The following is a 22,332-nucleotide window of genomic DNA, read 5'->3' on the forward strand; positions in this document are numbered from 1 at the left end:
TTTCTCATCGTTACATATCTGTTGTTTGTTTGTCTGTCTGTCTGTGTGTCTGTTTGTCTGTTTGTTTGTCTGTCTGTCTGTCTGTGTGTTCGTGCCCAATCAGCACGATAACGACAAAATAAAGGCGACTGCCAATCTTTCCTGGATAAACCAGTGCCCACATTTGGTCGAACAAACTGAAGGCTAACCAGCTTCTTTAATCAATGGTGACAGACAAATTACCGTGGAAAAACACTTTCGGAATGATGTGTAACAGAATGTTGTGGCTGGGTTGTGGATCGAACTAGTGACCCCCGTATTGTAAGCTAGGTGCACAACGACCAGACCACGTAGCCTGGCACCTCATTGTTGCTTTGGTTGTATATGTAGAATTAGCCTTATCGACAGTTCTGTTGAAGGGTGTTAATATGCCAGGAACATGTAACCTATGTATCTGATTGTGTTAAGTATCTTTTCCCTATATAGTTCAGATGAGATTAAATTGCAAATCTTATCAAATCATAAATGTACTAAAATATAGAGAATGAACTTGCAACATATATATCCAATAAATATAGGCAAAAAAGTCATGCAATGTAATTCAGAGAGAAAAAAGCAAGACGAAATGAAAGGCCATGCCGGGATCGAACTCGGAGCTTTAGGGTGACAGACCATATCCTAAACCCCTGACATATTCCCATTGTTAAGTCAACAGTGAAGAATGGAAGTCTACATAATCCTTGCAAATCATTATTTCAACCATTTTCAGCTGAAAATTATTCATATGATAATCTATAGGGCCAAATTCTTAAGTTAACTGATCATGACCTGGTGAATGTAAAATGTACTGTATGGTAGTCTAATGTTGTGTTTCTATGCATATCCCATTAATTTAGAGAAATAATCGTTCCAAAAAAATGTCAGAAAGTACTTTTTCTCATAGATGTTTATCACATGGGTTACTATCTCTCTCTGAGATTGTCACAGCGCTGACATAGGATAATTTCAAGATCAGGGTAGACAAGTATATGGCAATGAAGTATTCACAGTACTTCCAGAAAGGACATGGGTTTGTGAAAATATGCTGTGGCTTTCAGATGCAGAGACCATCTTGAGCTCTGGAAGGATAATGCAAATAAAATGTAAATATTTTTTTTATATTTGCAGCAGTATGTCTGACAAACTTAACGAATTTCTTTTGAAGAGAGGCATTTGGCCGGCTGTATTACAAAGACTTGTCGCTGATAAGGTATATAACTTATAACACTGGTATATAATTTTCTACTGCATACTGCGTACGGAAATCTGGATTATCAGGAACACAAATTACATTTCCAATGTGACTGTTCCTTTATAAGTTTCAGTAATGATAGATCTATATTGAACTCTCCACATAAGAAACTATAATTTTTATTTTATCATGGCCCTTGAGCAGCTATTATTATCAGTGGTTAGCAGTTAACTGTACAACAGACAAAACAAGCACATTTGTAGTATTTGGGGTAATAATATAAGACAAGTGAAAGGATCTTGTGTGGATATATGTGATTCTTTTCCTCAAGCTGTTGCTTGGAGAGACAGGATATGCTTGTTACATCAGACACAAACATACAATTGTGTACATTTTGATGCTAATAGTATTATTTCTAATAGTATGTCGTATTACGGATCACATAAGAGATTTTTGGAGACATATTCCAAATTTTTGAGAAAAACAGAAACAAGTTGCCCATTGAAGAATTCAAATTCATGACGAGTCCAAGTAAGGATGACAATGCTAATGAGCATTTCACTTAATCTGCACTGCATTTACGGTGATTACTTTGTAGAGATATTTTGCACATCTGCATTAAATTTAGATCCGCAAACCTGATATTTATGTACGGTATATTTCACTTTACGTAGGCCTGACACACATTGTGAAAATTTTGTATGGTCACCAAAGTCCAAAATGCATGGCTGACAGAATATCTAAAACTTTATAGCTTATCACAGAAGTTATCATCTGGTGTCAGAAATAGTTCCAGATGTTATCATTCTGCAAACATGATTTCTTCTAAAACTGCAAAATTACATTACAGTTAAATTAATTTTTGAGCTTAATTTTTTCAACTCATCCCTGTATCACTATTTAGCGTCCCATCACACCTCACTTTAAAGTGTATGTGCAACGGCATTAAGTGCATATTTCTGCTACCATTGCATACATATTCACACTACACATGAGTGTTTCTAACCGTCTTGACTACAATCAAAGTCATGTTTGGTAAATTTAGATGGGTTACAAGAATGGCAGTCCAAAAAAAATTGTAGAAGTTGGGTTTTGGGTTTTGTACAGTCACATCTCTTAAAATGTATGTATTGCTTTAAACTACACACGATCTTTAAATCAAGGCTGTTTTTAAAAAAATTGGAAACATGTGACAAAAACTACACCCTTTGGGAAAAGGGGAGAGGGGGAAATAACGAAAAAGGGCCGGCATGGATTGTATGTGAATTGCAATATCGTGTAAAAATAGCCATCTAAAAAATACATCCCAAGTAAAAGTAATTTTTAGATAAACCCCCTTTTCGTTTTTAATTAAAATAGGGAAATGGTGGGGAAATTTTTTATTAAAATCTTTTATACGGGTTTTTGTGGTCTATGAGGCAGAAAAAAACGTATTGACGACTTGAATATTTTATTTTCCTCATTTTGGGGAAAAAACTGAAACGGTAATTAGTACATGATAACATCCCCAATTTGTCATGTTTGGAAAACACTGGAGCATTGTATTTTCAGTATAAAGTTAACGACCCTGTGATGATAGCTAGCAACAGTTTGGCTAGGGGATATAGGGTATATAGATACCATGCCCCAAGTTGTAGGGGATAAAAACACGGAGCATAGTATTATCAGTACTATTTTTAACCATGTTTAGCCGTTGTCGGGGTTTTGGTAGCAACAGCGGGGGGGCGGGATATTTGAGAAATAAGTTAACCATGCCCTTTTAAACAGTTTAATGCTCCAGTAGCAACCGCGGGAAACTGGTAAATGAGTAATATAAAAAATCATGCACCAATCTTGTCCTGGTTTTTAACAACAGCATATACGTAATGATTGTTAAAATTTCCAAATGTTGCTTTTGTTCGATAGCAAAAATCAAAAGCCCACTTAGTTAACACAACTGTACAGGGTAGTATCTTATATATTTATTAGGGTTTAAAAAAACAGCTGGGCAGGTTTACGATATCTTAGTAACCTACATTGACTTTTGCCCTGTTGGGTTTTACAACAGAAGAGTTTGACATAACGTAATGACTTAGAGTACTGTACCAATTTGTTGCTTTTGCGACGGGGCATGTTTTATATTAATTCCTGTTCAACTGTTGTCCCTAAACCCAGCTGGAGAATGGAAATTACCAAAAAAATTTTATTCCTTTTCCAAACTGTATAATGATTCGGTAAAAAAGCAAACATGGTTAATACCAATTTATAGTTTTCAATGCCCCAGGTTGAAAAATTATAAGTACAACCCCCCCAAGGCGGCCCTCTTTTAAAAAAGGAAAAACGTTATATAACATCATCATAAAAATTTCCCTAACAAATTTTAACTATAAAATATACCTCCCCAGTTTAAAAAATATCCCCTTCCGAACAACAACCCAATAACGTAAATTTTTTGTATCCCCCAAAGGGTGTTGCTTAAAGGGGTTGAATGATGGTTTTTTGGATAAAAGCCATACTTTGATTTGGGTTTTTTAAACCCTCTGAAATTTTTTTCCTTTACGCTTCTTTTTGTTGTGGGCCCTACTATCAAATGGTACTTTGGGCTTTTAGGATGGGTATATAATAACCATGTTCGATTTGTTTCGCTGTTTGCTTAAAACGTGGAAAAGGGGTTTTATATCATACAGATTAACCATATAAAAAGCTTTACATAATCCACCAAAGCAAAGACAAAACGTGGTACCAATTTGAAAATTTCTGGCTGTGTTGGGGTTCAAAACAAGGGGGAAGGGTAAATATAGTACTATAGATAACCTTTCCCCAATTTGTAGGTTTGGTAAAACAGGTGAGCGGTATATTCATTTACAAAAACCCGTTCGGGGTTTTTTTTTTGCGGTCAGAAAACAACAGTGGGACATGGAATTGTGCACATAGTCCCCTGCCCAATTTGTCATTTTGGAACAACGGGGAAAAGCAGGTTTACAGTATTTCAGATGACCATTTTTCTGACGTGTTGTGGTTCATAAAAACAGTGGGAGATGGAAAATAGTTATAAGAAAACCTTTTCCCCAAAAGTTGTCGGGTTTTTGGTAACAACAGGTAGACATGGATATATCAGTTTTAAAAATAACAGTTTTGGGCTTTTTTTTGGGTTCAGAACACAGGGGGAGCATGGTAAATAGAGCACAAAGGCCCACGCCCCACTTTTTCAGGTTGGGTAACAACAGGTAGAGCATGGTAATTCAGTATTAAATAACCTATTCTGGTTTGTTTGGTTCAGTAACATCGTGGACATGGTAAATAGTACACTAAGATATCCAGCCCCAACGTTGTCAGGTTTGGTAAAAAAAGGGAAAGCGGAAATTATCAGATTTAAAGTGCCATGTTTAAATGTTTTTTGGGGTTCGATAACAGTGGGAGCATAGTAAATATTTTTACTATAGATAACCATCCCCCACTGTGCCATGGTGGTAAAACGGGGTTTAGAGAAATGGTATATATCAGTATTACAAAAAAAACCATTTCTGGCTTTTTCTGTGGTTCAGAAAAACATGGAATTGATAAATAATATCCTTTTACGCTCCATAGGATCTGAGAACGACCATTCATTCCCTCTTTTGACGCCCTTTTTGCTACCCAATCGAGCCTAACTTACAACATCTTGCAAATTCCCTGTAGCTTTGACTTTTGATTTTTACAATTTTAGTCAAATGATCGATACCCGGGTTACTCAGTCGGAAAGGCTATTGTTTTGTAAGCGGGGGGCCCCCGGGTTCGAGCCCTGAAATGCCCCTGACATTTTTTTACTCTTTAATTTCAAACAAGTCGTCTGTTTGGCTAAAATAAAAATAGCAAACGGAAACCAAAATATACAAAAGACGAATTGAAGGGTCGTTCTCAGATCTTCTTTTTAAAAGATCAAGTCTTTAGTAAATTTGCAACAGTGGGAGCGTGGAAATAGTACACTATAGTACCATGCCCCAACGTTGTCATTTTTTGGTAACAACGGGTAGAGCGGGAATATCAGTTTTTAAGATGACCGTTTACTTTTTTGTTGTTTTAGAGAAAGGGGGAGCATGGTAAATAGTAGTATATAGTAACCATCCCCCAATTTTTGTCAGGGTTTTGGTAACAACGGGAAAAGCATGGTATATAAGTTTTACAATGACCAGTTCGACTGTTTTTGGGGGTTCGATAACATGGGAGCATAGTAAATATTTTTTACTATGGGAAAACCATGCCCCAACTTTTGTCAGGTTTTGGGTTAAAAACGGGAAAACATGGTATATACAGTATTACAGATGACCTTTTCTGACTGTTTCTGTGGTTCAGTAACAACATGGGAGCCTGGAAAATAGAGACTATAGATAACCAGCTAAAAATTGCGGGTTTTGGTAACAAAGGAAGGATGGTATAATCATTTTAAGAACCGGTTCTACGTGTTGTGGTCAGAACAAACAGTGGGGACATGGTAAATATAAAATATAGATCCACCCCCAAAAGTTGTTTTTTGTAACAACGGGAAAAGCTGGTAAATCAATTACGAAACCCCTGTTCTTTTTTTTGTGGTTCGATAACGGGACCCATAGAAAATGGTAATAGATAAAAACCCCCAATGTTTTGGGTTTGGAAAACAACTTTTAAGCAGGTATATATCATATTACAGATAACCCATTTTCTGGCTTTTTTTGTGGTTCGTAACAACATTTTGGAGGCATGGTAAAAAGTAGCAAAATAGAAACCCCCCCCCAAAACTTTTGTCATGGTTTTCAACAGTTAGAGCGGGAAATATATCAGTATTACAGAAACAGTTTGGTGTTTTTGGATTCATAAAAACATGGGAGCAGGTAAAAAAAGGCACTAAAAACCTTCCCAACTGGTAGGGTTTTTGGAAACAACAGGGAAAGCATGGTTTACAGTTTTTCAGTGACCTTTTCGAGTTGTTGTGGTTCGATAACAGTGGGAGCATAAAAATGTGTACATAGATAACCACCCTAACATTTGTCAGGTTTTTGTAAAAACAGAAAAAATGGTTATATCGTTTACAGATCCCAGTCCGACTGTTGTTGTTTTTCAATAACATGGGGCAAGTAAAAAGGTATATAATGACCCCCCAATGTTGTCAGGGGTTTGGAAACAACATAGGCATGGTATAACAGTATTACAAAACCAGTTCGGTTGTTTTGGGGTTCAGTAACAACAGGGGGAGGGGGGGAAATAGTAGACTAAAAAACCTCCCCCAACTGTGTCAGGGTTTGGAAAAATAGGTAAGCATGGTATATTCATATTTACAGAGACCATGTTCACGGTGTTGGGGTTTCAGTAAACAGGGGGGCATGGTAAATATAGTATTATAAAAACCCACCCCCCAACTTTTTCATTTTTTGGTCCCAAAAAAAAGCATGGATATATCAGATTAAGATGACCATGTTAACTGTTGTTGTTGTTCAAACAATAGATAGTAAAAGGGGTTTTAAATAGATGACCAACCTAAGTTTTAGGTTTTGGGACAAAAGGAAGCAGGTATATATCAGTATTACAAAACCATTCTGGCTGTTCTGGGGTTTCAGTAACAACGTGGGAGATGGAAAAATGTGCACTTAGATAACCATCCCCAATGTTGTCAGGGTTTTGGGTTTAAAAAAGGGTAGGCATGGTATATTCATTAACAATCCATTTTGACTTTTGTTGTGGTTCGTAACAGTGGAGCATAGTAAATAGTGTATATAGAAACCCCCATGCCCTAACGTTTAGGGTTTTGGGTTTCAACGGGAAAGAGATGTTTAAACATTTACGAGAACCATTTTCAAATGTTTTTGGGTTAAATAACAGTGGGGCATAGTAAAAAGTGTACTATAGATACCTACCCTAAGTGTTGTCAGGGTTTTGGTAACAAAGGTAGAGCATGTATTATCAGTTTTACGAAAACCCTTTTTTGGGGGTTCTGTGGTTCAGAAAACAGTGGGAGCGGGGGAATAGAGACTATAGATAACCAGCCCCAACTGTTGTCTGTTTGGGGTAACAATAGGTAGAGATGGTTATATCAGTTTACAGGCCCCTGTCTACTGTTTTTTGTGGTTCAGTAAAACATGGGAGCATGGAAAAATATAGTATTATAAAAACCATCCCCCAACTGTGTCAGGGTTTGGAACAACGGGAAAAAGGGTTATATCAGTTTTACGATGACATTTTTCTGAGTTGTTGTTGTTCAATAAAGGGGAGATAGTAAATAAGGTATATGAACCATACCCTAAGTGTTGTCATGATTTTTAACAACAGGTAGAGCATGGTAATACAGTTTTACAGATAACCATGTTGGCGTTTCTGGGGTCAAACAACTGGAGCATGGAAAAAATTAGCATAAATAACCTCCCAACTTTTCATTTTTTGTAAAACGGTAACAGGGTTATATATCAATTACAGGACCATTCTGACGTTTTTGGGGTTTCGATAACAGTTGGAGATATTTAAATATGTGTACTATAATAACCATGCCCTAACTTTTTAGGGTTTGGATCAACAAAAGCTTTGATATCGTATTACAAGAACCCAAATTTTCAACTGTTTTTGGGTTCAAAACAGTGAGAGATAAAAATATGTTATAAGATCCCAACCCCAAATGTTTCAGGGGTTTGTAAAACAGGTAAGCAATATATCAGTATACAGATGACCATTTTGGCTGCGTTTTGGTTCGTACCAACGCGGATCCGATAAATATGATGCTATAGATAAACACCCCAAACTTTTTATTTTGGTAAACAACAGGAAAAGGGTTTTTAATAGTATTAAGTGAAATGTTCTGGCTTTTGTTTTTTGGTTTATATATGATTCTTTTGAAAAGTTGATAAAACGCATTTAAAACGTACTAATTTTACCATGCCCACCAGTACAAACGGGAAACGGGACAAGAGTAAAAAATAACCAAAAGCCTGACTTTTGTGGTTTGATAACAACAGCCGTGTGTATTAGGGTTTGGGTAGCAGCACGTAACATATATAGAGTACATAGGGAAAAGGGGGTTTTTATTTATCATACTTTGTTTAAAAATGACCAAAAGTAGTGGTGGTTCGTAGCGAAAGATTTAGTACGGGATAAAGTTTATAGATATGAAACCAGCCCCAACTGTTTCATGGTTGGTAAAACAAAGAAATAGTTTTTAAACAGTATTACAGATGAATAGTTATGGCGTTGTGGGTTTGATAAAAATCGGGGCAAGGTAAAAATTTCAAATAATCTGCCCCAACGTGTCATGGTTTGAAACCCAAAACCTAAGTACGGATCAGACTGCTCTTACTTTTTTTACTTATTTTTTGGGGGTTTTAAAGTGTCCGAACAAATTTTAGGTATATGGCGACTTTCCGCTTTATGGTGGAGGAAGACCCAAGGTGACCTCCGTGCATAATTTCATCACAAGGGGACCTGGGTAAACCACCGACCTCCGAAGCACTTGATGGGTCCTAAGAAAAATTAACGCCCCCGTTGGCTCGAACCCACAAACATCAGCTCTTACTTTGTTATAAACCAGACAACCCTTGGGCCTTTATATTAAAATAGGGTGAGAACATTCACTTTGTAACAAAACCCTGACAACAGTTGGGGCCTTGTTTTCTCCTTTTATAGTACTGTACAAACCAGTCTTTTTGTTGAACGAATCTGAAACAGCTGGGGCATTTTTAACCATAGTAATATCTAAGGCTGGTACAAACCCGCCACTGTTTTTACAAACCATGAATCATTAGGGCCGGTTTTTTCATTATCTGATACAGATTTGGCTCCTTTCCCTTGGACCAGACCATGACCACAGTCAAGGCATTTTTACCATAATTAACAGAAATGCTCTAATGTTTTACCCAACCCCTGCCAAAAGTTTGGGGTCGGTTTCTTAAAATCCAAAACAGCAATGCTCCAGTGTTGAACACAACCCTGACAAAGTTTGGGGGCCCGGTATCTAGAGTAATGATAAAACCTTTTAAAGGTTGTCACACAACCATTGCAAAGTTGGGGGGCCTTGTTATCTAAAGTACTGTACAGAAAAAAAAGCTCCCGGTTTTAAAAAAACCATGACAACAGCTGGGCCGGGTATCTAAAATACTGATACGACCATGATGTGCGTTGCAAAAACAACCATAACAAAATTTTGGGCAATTTATCTAAAATACTGATACAGACAATCCCAAGTGTTATAACACAACCCTGAAAGCATTGGGGCCTGGGTTTTATTTATACAGATACAAATTTTCTTTTGCTTTTGGGAACACAAACCCTACAACATTTTTTTCCCTTTTTTTCAATTTTATAGTACTGAACAAAAAAGTCTTTCTGTTTTAAACCCAATCATTACAACACGGGGCATTTTAAAAATAGTACTGATTTATACCATACTCCCCTGCGTAACCAAACCTAAAACAGCGGGGGTGGTTTATTTATACGATTGACCATCTCTATGTTTTACCGGTAAAAACAACAGCCCCAGCATATTTATCTTTTAAGAATAACTATGCCTAAATGTTGCTATCGGCAATAAGAAACAACCGAGCAGGTTTTTCTTTGTACTGAACAGACTATGCTCTTGCGTTGTACAAACCATGAAAACAGTTGGGGCCTTGTTATCTTATACTGAAAAACCATTTTTAGCGTTTTTAACACAAAACCAAGAAACATTGGGCCAGGTTTTTTTTGAATAATACAGATTATTTTTCCGGGTTGTTACCGGACCATGGCCACAGTTAGAGCCTGTTTACAAAATTACTGTTTCAGACCATGCCCAACTGTTGTTACACAATCATGCAACATTTGGGGGCTGATTTTCTATAATGAACCGCCCCGTGTAGGTTTTTAACCCGGGAAAACAAAGCCCGGGGCATTTATTTTAGTACTAAAACAGACCCGCTCCCCTTTGTTACACAACCTGACAACATTGGGGCTGTAATTTATAAAATTAATACAGACCAGCTCCTTGTTTTTTACCGGTCCCTGACAACCCGGACTTTTATTTTTGCACTGTATGGCCATGTTTTTGCTGTTAACCGGGCCAACGCCGACTGTTTTAAAAATTGATGATACAGGGGCCCTGCTCTAGTTGTAACCAACCATGACAAAAGCTGGGCCGGGTTGTAGAAAATACAACCATGCTCTTTTTTTGTTACACAACTAGAAATAGTTGGGACTTTGGGCATCACAAATATGTTTAAACCCTTAAGTGTTTTTTTTTGGCTGACCCTGACAACAGCCGAACCCGTTTATTATAGTAATAAGACCATGCTTATGTTGTAACACAACCCGACAACAGTTTGGGCCCCGGTTTTTCTTAGTACAAACAGATTATTCTCCGGCTATATTTTCCGTACCCTGGCACATCGAGCCTGTTTACCATTATCTACAAACCCTGCCCAACTGTTGTTACCAATCATGACAACATTTGTATCGATTTTCTATAGACGATCAGTTATGCTGTCCTTTTTTAACACAACCATAAACATGGGGGTCGGGTTTTCTAAAGATTGATGCAGACCATCTGTACCCTGTTGAACACAACCATGACAATAATTGGGGTTTGGTATTTTAAATATGGGAGACCAAGTAGTTTATAACACAACCATGACAAAGTTGGGCAGGTTATCTAAAGTACGATACAGACAAAACTCCAGCTAATTAACACAGCAAAGAAAGCATTTGGGCCTGGTTTTTTTAGTACAGAACAATCCTGCTTAGGGTAGTCAAACAACCCTAGAAATTTTTGGGGCCCTTTTTATTATATAAATACAGACCAAGTGAGCTGTTAACCCCATGATAACAGCCGGAAATTTTATCTATATCTATACTGACCCGCTCACTGTTGTTGAAACCTTGCAACTTGGGTGCCTGTTTATCTATGACTAAAACAGACCATGCTCCATTGTTGTTACCGACCCCCACAAAACCGGGCATTTATCTATGACGATACAGACAAAGTCCCGCTTGTTTCGGATCAAAACCCCACGGGGAGTTTATGTATAGTACTGTACAATCGTCCAGTGTTTTAACGCAACCTTGACAATTTTTTGGGCCTATTTATCATAGTATAAACAGACCATTACCTGTTCTTACCAACCATGCCCCAGTTAGGCCAGGGTTTTCATTGTACATACAGATTAGTCCCCTGTTGGTTTGCAGACCATGCCACATCAGAGCTTTTACCCCAAAATTCTAACAGAACATGCTTAACTGTTGTTACCCAACCAGCAACATTGGGGTTTGGGTTGGGGAAATCTGATGCAGGCAATGTGCGTGTTTTAACACAAACCCTGACAACATTTGGGGTCTGGTTATCTAAAGAAGAGCAGACCATGATGACCCGTTTAATTTTTTGATGATACAGACCCTGTTTTAGCGTTTTACCGGTCAAGCAACAGCCGAAACACATTTATATTGGAATGATATGATAGCTGAGCATGCTACCGGACAATGACAACATCCTGACATTTTTCTAGTACGTACAGACCATCCCCCAGTTTGAAACAACCAGAGAAAAGGGGGCGTTGGTATCTATATACTAATACAACCATGCTCTAGTTTGTTACATAACCATGAGAATTTTTGGGGCCTGTTAATTACCGTAAGACCATCGTAGCTTTTTTACCGACCCATACAACAGCCGGGGCATGTTCATCATAGTCCCAAAAGACCATGTCCAGGTTGTTACCCAATCATACAACAGGGGGGCCCTTTTATTTATGTTTTAAACGACCATGCTCAGCGTTGCTACCGACCATGACAACAACGGGGCATGTTTATTTTGACTGATTTATTCCATACTCCCCTGTTTTAACACAAAATGACCACATTGGGGTCTGGTTATCTATAGCATGATACAGAGCATGCCCAGTGTTGTACCGGGCAATGACAACAGCCCCAGCGTGTTATTGTAAAGTATAGATATGAAACTTTTGTCCCGGACAGTGACAAAGTCGTGCGGGGTTTCTATTTAAAAATACGCCATGTCTTTCTTTTAACACAACCAGAAAAAGTTGGGGGGCCGGTTACGTTTATAAACAGATTATTTTCCCGGGTATTGTTTCCGGACAATGGCACAGTCGAGCCTGTTTACAAAATACTGTACAGCCATGCCCTAAGTTGTTACACAATCAGACAAAAGTTGGGGTTGATTTTTATAGTATGAACAGACCATGCTGTAGCTTTTGTAAAAAAACCAGACAACATTTTTAGTCTGGGTTTTTCTAAAAATAGTAGACCATGCTGTACCTGTTAAAAAAAAACCAGACAATAATTGGGGTCTGGTTCTAAATATGTGCAGCCATGGGTTTTGCTGCTTAAACAACCTGACAAAAATTTTGGGATGGTTTTCTAAATACTGATACACACAATGTTCCATGATTAAAACAAAATGAAAGCAATTGAGACCTGGGTTATATTTTGTACAGTTACAGTCATGCTCTAGCTGTTACACAACCCTGACAAAAGTTTGGGCTTGTTTTATAGTAGATACAAACATACCGGTCAAAGACAACAGCCGGAGGGAGGTTTACTATGTACAGATACAACCATGCTCTACTGTTTTAAACAACCATAAGAAACGTTTTGGCATTGGATTTTAGTACTAATCAAACCTGCCTAGGCTTTGTTAAAAAACCAACAACGTTGAGGTTGTTATCTTAGTATTATACACACCCGCTCTTTGTTGTTACACAACCAGACAAAGTTTTAGGCCCTTTATTATATCTTTACAAACATCTCTATTGTTGTAAAAACCATACAACAGTTGGGGGCCCGGTTACATAGTGCTTGTACGATAATTACGTTGTTGCCGGGCCAGAATCATTTTCCCGTATTTTGAACAGATCTTGCTCGACCCTTAAACAGTGAGTCAGGCTAAAATAATTTCAAAAAAAAGTACAAAAAACGTTTTTAGAAAAAAAAAAGATGCAAATCTGATCAAATTCTGCACAGTTAACTTTTGTGTATACCATTCGATATAGCAATAATATTTCAAACGGTGCGTGCCGTAGAAAGAATTGTGAGACCTTATCTTCATATATATGTCAAATATTGAAGCAGCCATTTCAATGTATGTTGCCACAAAAAGTAAACTTACGATACCGTATTTTTTGCCTCCTAAATGACTTATAGGCTGCTCCATGAGGGATATGTCACTTGGTGAGAAAACTGTACAGCGTAACTAGGACTCGAACCCAGGGCCTTTCGCTTACTGGACGAACTCTTTTGACAGAGCTACCCAGTCCCTTACACATTTTATCCACTTCAAACATAGTTTGAATTTTAGAGAACGGCATTCATTTTTCTCGTTAGTTATCATAAGGGCAATGACTGTGAATTTAAAGGCTAAAATAACTTTAAAAGAGATATGTAAGATTAGAATTTTAATCAAATAAACATCATAATTTGGTTCAGGAAATACATGCTGTTTTGCTTCCATTGAAGTGCATGGCTAACTAACAATTTTAACTTGAAAGCAATGATGTCTACAAAAGGAAACACTAAGTTACAGGGAGTTTTGTTGCATATGTTTTATATTGAAACATTATTTTAAATGTTCTGCTGGCGATTTTTGTTTATTTGTATATTTGTCTACTTGCTTTACATGAATTAAATATTTTGAACCATACTTCAAAACTTTCTATTTCAAGGTAATTAATTATTTTGAACAAAATTGCATTAAACGTTACAGTTTCATGGTGTAAGTGTAACCTATGTATATAAGAAAAAATATACGAATTCAGATTGCACTAACCAGTTCCAGTTAAATGAAACTACTACATCGTTATTTCATCCGCAGACGTGTCCACTTGATAGTTTTCAAGGCCACATAAACGGAAAGAAAGAGACAAATCAGGCTAATAATCATTTTGTTGTATGTTACGTTGACAACCCTACTAAGTCATATTGTACAGTAGGATACGTCACAATATAGAACTTAAATGATATGTATAAATGTTGGAATTTCCGACATCTATAAAAAGTAACCAATTGACGCATGCGCATTTTGCAACCATGCGCGGCCTGTTGTCGTTATCCCTCTCCCTTGGAAAACTTTAAGCATTATAAAAATGTTTTGCCATGTTCTGGGTTGATTTATTACACTGGCACGCATTCAGATAGTGGAGCAGTCTGTCTTTACAGACGGCTCGTGGTGTAATTATACCCTGCATCACAAAGTGATGTGGGGGCTATACCGGAATGAAGTTGTTTGTCCCGTCACATAACATCACGTCATGTCCCATCCATCCCATATCATATTAAATGCAATTCCTCCTACAGTTGGCAAGGGATTTTGATGAAACTTTAAGGACATGTTTATCATGAAGTGTTTGTTGTTGTTTTATTTTATCAGAATATTATAGGAGGATTTATAGCCCTATGTTCATTAAGAACACCTGCATGCATGTTTTTAGTACAACTCCTTCTACAGTTTACAAGTAAATTGGATGAACATTTTTGAAAATGATAACTATAAGGTGATGTATCAAATACTCAAGTGGCCTTTTAGAGTGATTTCAACAGGAATTATAACACTTGGTTTATTGAAAATAACAAAATTATTACTGTGTGCAAGTTTGTCAGCTCAGCTTCTTCTACAGTTTATAAGGAACTCAATTGCACATTTTATGTTTGAAAACATATAAACTATGACCAGATGTAGCACATTGTTTTCAAAACAATACATTTATGATTTGGACAGGACCAGTTTTCAATAGTAACAGCTCTCATTTACTTCTGTATTGTATTCAAAACAAGCACTTTGTGTTGTGTCAAAGCTTTAGCGAGAGTATTCCTCACCATCAGTGATACCTCTTATTTGATGCAGTAAAGAAAGTAAATTTACATTTCAGTAAGTGTCTGATTGTTCCATTGTTCAATGTACATGTGATATACAGACTACATATATTTATAGATAGCACATAATAGTTCTAAATTTCTAATTGTTCATTACGCTTTTGTAGATTGACTGCAGTGCCATGCTGTTAATGGATGACAATACGTTGAAATCATACTTACCTGCGTATGGTGATAGAGTGTCGGCAATTGCTTTCTGCAGGTCTCAAACTGAAGGTGATCTGTCAATCACTGAAAGTAATCAGTGCTCAAATGCATTGAATGAATTACTTGGAAAATGGAAAAAGAGCGATCTACTCTCCGCAGCTGTGGTTTCAAAGCTGGAAATGCTTATGCGGAAAGGACTATAAGAAGATTGGAGCTAGAATGGATGGATTACAGCAACCAATCCATGTGTTATAAGCAAGTGAGGCAACTATGTGGAGGTGGTGTCCGCCATCTCACGGTTGAGAAAACACTTTCTTTAAAGGCAGTCCTTAACCATGCTTTAGATGCATTCTTTCCATCCGGCGTTTCCCAACGAGGTATTCTACAAGAGTTTGAATTAGAATTGAAAGACTTCCAATGCATGTGTGTCAATATGGAAAAGACAATCAACGAACTCTATATTGAGTCAAAATTAAAGATATTTCGGGTATATTTATATAGCAAAAAGAAGACTGAAAAGGTATAGTGAAATAATGTGTGCGACGAGTTACTAATGATTTACTGTAAAAGCACATAAATTATTTTCGCTGGGTCAAAATTTCGCGAATTTGCAATTTTGAGTATGTTTGCGAGGTTTAATATTCGCGAAAATGTGAAAATGGTATCATTCTTTAATTTGAATTATATTTACTGTGAATATTTACGCGGGGAACTATTTTAGCGATATTAGTATGTTGGGCTTCGCGAATATAGCGAAATTTAACCCTCGCGAAAATTTCTGCTTTCACAGTACTGGGCAGGCTAGGTTTTTCCTAAGGAAAGAAGTTGACTACGTTAGGAAAAACCGTGCCAGTCTAGGTTTTCCCTGGGGAAAAAAACTTAATGGGGGGAAAAACTGGGCTGTTAAAACGTGATGCCATGAAACCTTATATTGATAGAATAGTTTTAACATTCCGCATTTCAGCCTTACCCTTGCTTAAAGTTTAGCTGAATGAAACCAAACGCTCAAAACCTTTAAAGCTTTCCAACTGAATAGTGCAGTTACCATAGTTGATGTCATACGGATGTGGTATTCTCTTTTAAGTTTCAAAGGTGTAAAGAAGGCACTTGTATCCACTTATTATACCCACACATTGCAATGTGATGTGGCAGCTGTACTGAGTCATGACATAGATCAAGTAGCATCCCATGCACACATGCTAACAAAAAGACACCACACCAATTCTCGCCAAACATACTTCTATCCTCAGAATGCTTACAAAATATTCTTCTGTGTCAAAATGATCCAGCTTGCCTCTGATAAAGTGGTATTGTTGGGGTATTTATAATGAACCATAAGTGATAGTTCTATTCATAAGGTACTTTCTGCCAAACAGTGTAATTTAAATAAAGGTCTTATCTCTTGTCTTGTCAGGTAGGAGAAGAGGTGCACACTGCCACCAACAAGCCGTCCAGTACAGTGAAAGAGGTGGCACTAGAGGTTCAGAATGTGACCACGGCGCCGATTGCTGTTCGTGACGCAACTCTTCTCGCATCTAATGAGTGCATGGTAGGAATATAGTGGTGTGAAATTGAACTTAAGGTGCCATATCCACAGCCTGTTTATTTCAAAGTCTTCATATTTAAATCTAGAATATGTTGAATCTAGTAAATATTTGACATAAATACTGCTGGAAAGATGTAGATGCCACTGGAAAGGAGTGCCAATGTTGCTGCCATTTTGTCATAATTTCAATTCTACAATTTTGTACAAGTGATAATATTCAAGCTTGTAAATAAAAAAACTCGTGTGATATTTCGAAATATCAGGAATTTCGACATAAGCGATATCGACATAATGAATTCTAACTGTAATAGAAAACAAATTAAAAATATTCTTCGAGGTGATGAACAAACACATATAAAGAAAAACTGCAGAAATGCATTTTTTGTGTCTAATCATGGGAATAAACAAAATGTCTTGTCTGGTTCGTCCATTGGTCTGTTTGCTTCTTGGCCTGTTGATTTGCATGCAACACTGGTTCCTTTGTACACATGATCATCCTGAAGTGTAGCTGAATTGTAGATGTTTGTGATATATATTTCATTTTTGATTGCAGATTTACCTACTCTTGGACTTAGGCCATACAGTTACTGATAAAGCATCATTATGGCATATGAATATACTTCAGTGATCATTCTAATTTCAGTCTTCGTCAGATGAGCTTGACCAGCACACTGTAGTGTCATTGCCAGACTTGCAGGACTGGTCACCTCCCTCGTCTGGTATACAGTGCGAGTCACACAGATCAGAGACACTCCAGGCGTTTCGACAGGTAATAGTGTTAACTCTTGTTTAATTCTTTCACAGTTGTCCCAAAATTCGGCTTAGAAATGGTCCAGTTGTAGATTTTATACAGATACATTTACAAAATCATGCTTCAAATAATGTCTGCTTTTAGGGTCATAGAACTTTGTTTGATTACTTCAGGTGGAATATAAACATTAAAGCGCTTATCTTTTCTGCAAATTCTTGCTCTGGGTAGATGTTTATCTTCCTTTTCCATGCTTGTGTAGCATTAAAACTAAACAATAACTTTCTGTGTCATCTTAACCTTCTAGGCCACCACCAATGCAATGTTTGATAACTCTACCTGGATTAGCACAATATGTTCACCCATTAACAATGAGACGTTGATGGATTATCCATGAGGACAAGAGTAATTTTAGAGGGGAATTTCTACGTATAAGAAAATTAACTCAGTCATGTATATTTTATGCTGAGATAATCTTGATCACTTGGCATATATACATTATAAGCAGTATACTTAATACTTTGATAAGCATTCAACTAGTCGACATGTTGTATTTACAAACAATTCGTATGAGAATAGTCACTTAATTAAAATAAAAAAGTCATTTCAGTATTTAAATGTCTTTCAGGAGAACTGCTCAGATGACATTGAATTAGGAACACCTACTGTGGTGACAAATAGGCAGACGTACATGGTAAGAGTTTGTTTCCAGTAGTAACATTTTCTATAAGCATAACGGATGCTTGAGGGGACTTTTGGATCCTGCTAAGAATTCGAGGGATAGATGCTAAGTGCTCGAGCATTGCAACTGAATTGCAACTGAAGAATGAGGTGTATTCCATATAAAAGTATGGTATTAGGACCTATTCACCGAATTCATTATCAAAAGCTTTCTACAAGCACGCCAGTGGAAGTAGGACAAAGATTAATATATGGAAATAGATTTTATTTTAAAATTTCAACCAATGTTTATTTATTTTTATTAGGAGGCTTGTGGTGCAGCTGATACAGCACACATAGAGGTTATAGACATACCAGCTCCTCAGAGAAGACAGTTTAGTTTGGTAAGCTATAAACAGATATAATCGTACAACTAAGAATTAAACCTGCTGTGACCATATAATTCATTTGAAGAAGTTTGGGGCAGTTGCCAGTGTCCTTATTTATTAAAGATATGGTTCAATGGTTTGAAAAATATATGACAATGTCCGCTTGTCTGCTTATCGCTATAATATAATTTTTATTTTGGCTATTTATATGGTGGCTCACCTAAGCACAACAGGATCATTGTGAGCTATTGTGATCGCATTTCATCCGTGGTCTATCACGTGTGTGTCTATCAACTTTTTCTTCAACAAAATGTCAAAATAATCCACTCAAACAGCAGGGCCAATTCTTTTGAAAATTTACAGCAATGATCGTTCAGATCTGCCGTAAATTGTCTCAGGAGCTAAAAATAGACAGATCTGTTCTTGTCGTGAATCAACAGCTGAATGCCTCTAAATTTGTTCATATGCATAGCTATAGTGGGCAGGGCTTATTTCCCCTGCTAGAAGGGGAAAGGATATAGTATTCCGTTGTCCGTCCTTCCCCCGTCTGTCCAAGCAGTTAGGTATTCATGTGGCTAGAAGAACAGTAGAGAACAATAGATGCTATTCATTCTGTTTCTCTCACGTGGCTAACAGAACAAACGGGAGAACAAGAGAGTGTCCACATAAGTATCCTTTCCGAAGAATGTCCATCTGGTGGTCCATCTTACCGTTCGTCAGGTGCCATATCTAAGTAACTGTCAAATGATTTCAATTATTCTTGCTACAAATATATCATCATGGTGTGAAGAGGGCCTTTAAGTTTGAATATGATCATACAAGTCACCCCAGAGTTATGGCCGCTGTAGGATGACCTTTCCATTGTCATGGACCTTGACAACATTCAAGGTCATTTGCATTTAATCAAATTTCAAAAATAATTGAAGGCCCATTTCACATGTGCAGCAAAATTTTGCTCACATTTGAAAAGACATTAAATATGTAAAGATCCCATGTTTTGTAGTTTTACAAAATTATCTCCATTGTTTTTTTAGTACTCTACAAGTTAATATCTCTGAAGTAGATAGGCAGCACTTTATGAAACTTTAAAACAAACAATCATTGAAGGGTGCCATTCTGTTGACTTTGGTTCCAATCATCTCATTAGCTTGACTACCGTATAATGTGGTATAAGTTTCATAGATTTGTCTAAATTTTATAATTTTGCATACTTAATTTCCACGGATTTCAAGTATCAAATACTGCAATTATTTTTATACCAGCAAAACACTGAAACTGTATACCATGTACTGTCTACATTAGCTTATTATTGAGGTATAAGAGTGTCAGTGTTCTTCTGTCTAGTCAGGATGGGTATCAGGGGATGTTACTCTTAATACAGCACTACAGTAAGAATCAAATCAGTAAATAAATTTTAAATTTCTAATTGTTGATTGAACTATCGCCTGAATACACATCTGCATCTTACATCTTTAAACCTGGGTCTACCTTGACAAATAATTCAGTAGAAGTTAAACCACTTGGTTCTGATATTGGGGGTCTGATGCGGCTTGCCAGTAGTCATGATTTATTTTAATTGACATCTCACTTGAGTACAATCAAAATGAAATATATTTACCTCCCAGCGTAGAGTGTCTCCTGCTGCCACAGTAATATACAGTGAATCAGCTGATATGTCAGGAAGTATTAACAACCACTCTATAGAATCTGATGCCGTCACAGTAGAAGATCAGTCTTCCAACCAGACAAATGATGCTATGTCAGCGGAAGAGTATTTCGGACAAGATGACATCCAGTAGGCCATTGAAGAAAGTTTGTTTAGTATTTGTAATATGTAAGAAACAATCTGATGCAAACTAAATGAAGTTAGAAGTAATTAGTCACATTTTATTGTAATACATAACTTTTTACCAGCTGATAAGGGAATAACAACTCTGCTCAGGTCAGAAAGCGTGACTGTCTTATCCTTAGGTTGCCATATTCTTAGCTGATCTGATCACACTGTGCTAAAGATGAGCAATATGTTGATTGCCATGTGTCTGTTGTGTGCGTGTCAATGCATGAACAATTTCTTCAAACCATATCAGTCTGATCCTTTGGTGGTCGCCTCCAAAGATTGTACCAATTGCTCTGGTGCGTTCATATTTAGGTCATGGGAATTAGTGTTGCGCCTCTGCCTGTTGGATCTCTTGTTATTTGAAATCAGTTGTGACATTATTTTCTGAGTGATGTCATTCATTTACAGCAATAAGGAAGAGAAAGACAGTTCACTGTTGAAGAAATGGGTTGACAAAGCACTACAGCCCTCAGAGCCACAAACCATAGTTGTTCAACGGGAGAGACTGTTACAAACGACGTTAAGAGTTGTTGGTTACTCTACTTTCAACTGGTCACAGCCGCTGCGAATAGTATTCTCTGGTGAAGATGACCAAAGAGGTCCAAAGATAGAATATCTCTGGTACATTTCAATTTATTTGTTCAAATTGCTTATTTGGTGACTGCACAGCTGCTTCATAACCCTTCAGAGCTTTCTTACTTCAAATAATAACAAATTGATAACAGAAATGTTTTTGAGTTTATTCGTTTTACTCAGTATATTCCTTTGAAACATTCATATTTACCGTATTTGAATGTCAGACATAGCTCAGGTAACTCTCAGTGCAGTTTTACAATGTATATACTTAAAAAAGTATGCTTGATATTATTTTAAAATTGAACCCCTTCAATGTAATTCTTTTCATGGCTTTTATACGGTCGTTGATAGACGTATATTGTGCATGTGTTATCTGTCCATTAACTATGTATATCTTACTTTGTGTTGCCGCAACTCCACTTACAGTTTTCAAAGGACTCCTTTCTGACATTTTGTGCACACTAAACAAGGTCTGAACCTGTGCACCTTGGATTGGAATAAAGATTCAGCATTTTGTACAGCAATTATGTTACGTAATAGATAACATAACATTACATAATTTTGTTAGCATTAAATGTCATAATACATTTATAGCCTCGTATATTACAAAAATTCAATAAACCTGTAGTGAAGACATGAATTTTCATAGAAGAACAAGTATTGACATGGTAAAAAACATTGTGTTACATAATACAGGTGTAACACTTTATTGCATGTTGCTGCACCTTCTGCTCCTTCAAACTTCATCAGTTTCATCAAAAATGTTTGGAAATGAGGTAACCATAACTTTTCCTGGCTTTTTTTAGCAAATTATCTCCCTTTGCACTTGTCTATTATTTTCATATTACAGTAACACTTTAAAATATTGACAGAATATCTTGGAACTTCAGACATACACTCAGTGTAGGCTGTCCTTTACAATGATTTTGTTTGTGACCTTGACTTTGACTTCATGCAAGATCCTTAGGTCCTTTGCATTTAATCAATATCAAAACTTGTAACTTCCAGTATTGATTGAATGCCCATTTCTCACATGCATTAATTTTTTTTTTTTGCTCTCTTTTGAAAAAAGAAATGACAGTACATATAAGTCTTAGAATTCTGTTTCGCTCATTTCTGCCTAAGCACCTTTGCTTGTTGATGAACCCGCTTGTGATGAGCTCTAAATAGTTGTCACGACAGCAGTTCCTTGTACATGTATGTGCTCCCGTCTGTCTGTCTGCCCCGAAAAAATCTGTACTTAGGTGGCTTTGAGAACAATAAGTAACAGTAAATTATCTTTGATGTCATTCAACATGTTTTGGGTTTATGTGGCTTTTTGGATTTAGGTGGCTAAAACTAACAATAGGGAGAACAAAAGATTAGCCACATTAGTACCAGTTAATAAGA

General features: G+C 36.9%; 1 protein-coding gene across 1 annotated transcript; it reads left to right on the forward strand.

Moving 5' to 3' along the window:
• The first annotated feature begins 1,144 nt into the window (after positions 1–1,144).
• LOC123524937 (uncharacterized) lies at positions 1,145–21,718 on the forward strand. Its single transcript, XM_053522113.1, has 9 exons — positions 1,145–1,228; positions 15,148–15,707; positions 16,602–16,736; positions 17,377–17,502; positions 18,110–18,175; positions 18,468–18,545; positions 20,156–20,325; positions 20,776–20,988; positions 21,640–21,718. Exons 2-9 carry the CDS (start codon positions 15,318–15,320, stop codon positions 21,716–21,718), a joined length of 1,257 nt encoding a protein of 418 aa, XP_053378088.1. The 5' UTR covers positions 1,145–1,228; positions 15,148–15,317.
• Positions 21,719–22,332: the final 614 nt, after the last annotated feature.

This window comes from Mercenaria mercenaria, chromosome 1 (genome assembly GCF_021730395.1).
Source record: "Mercenaria mercenaria strain notata chromosome 1, MADL_Memer_1, whole genome shotgun sequence".
Taxonomy (NCBI): Eukaryota; Metazoa; Mollusca; class Bivalvia; order Venerida; family Veneridae; genus Mercenaria; species Mercenaria mercenaria.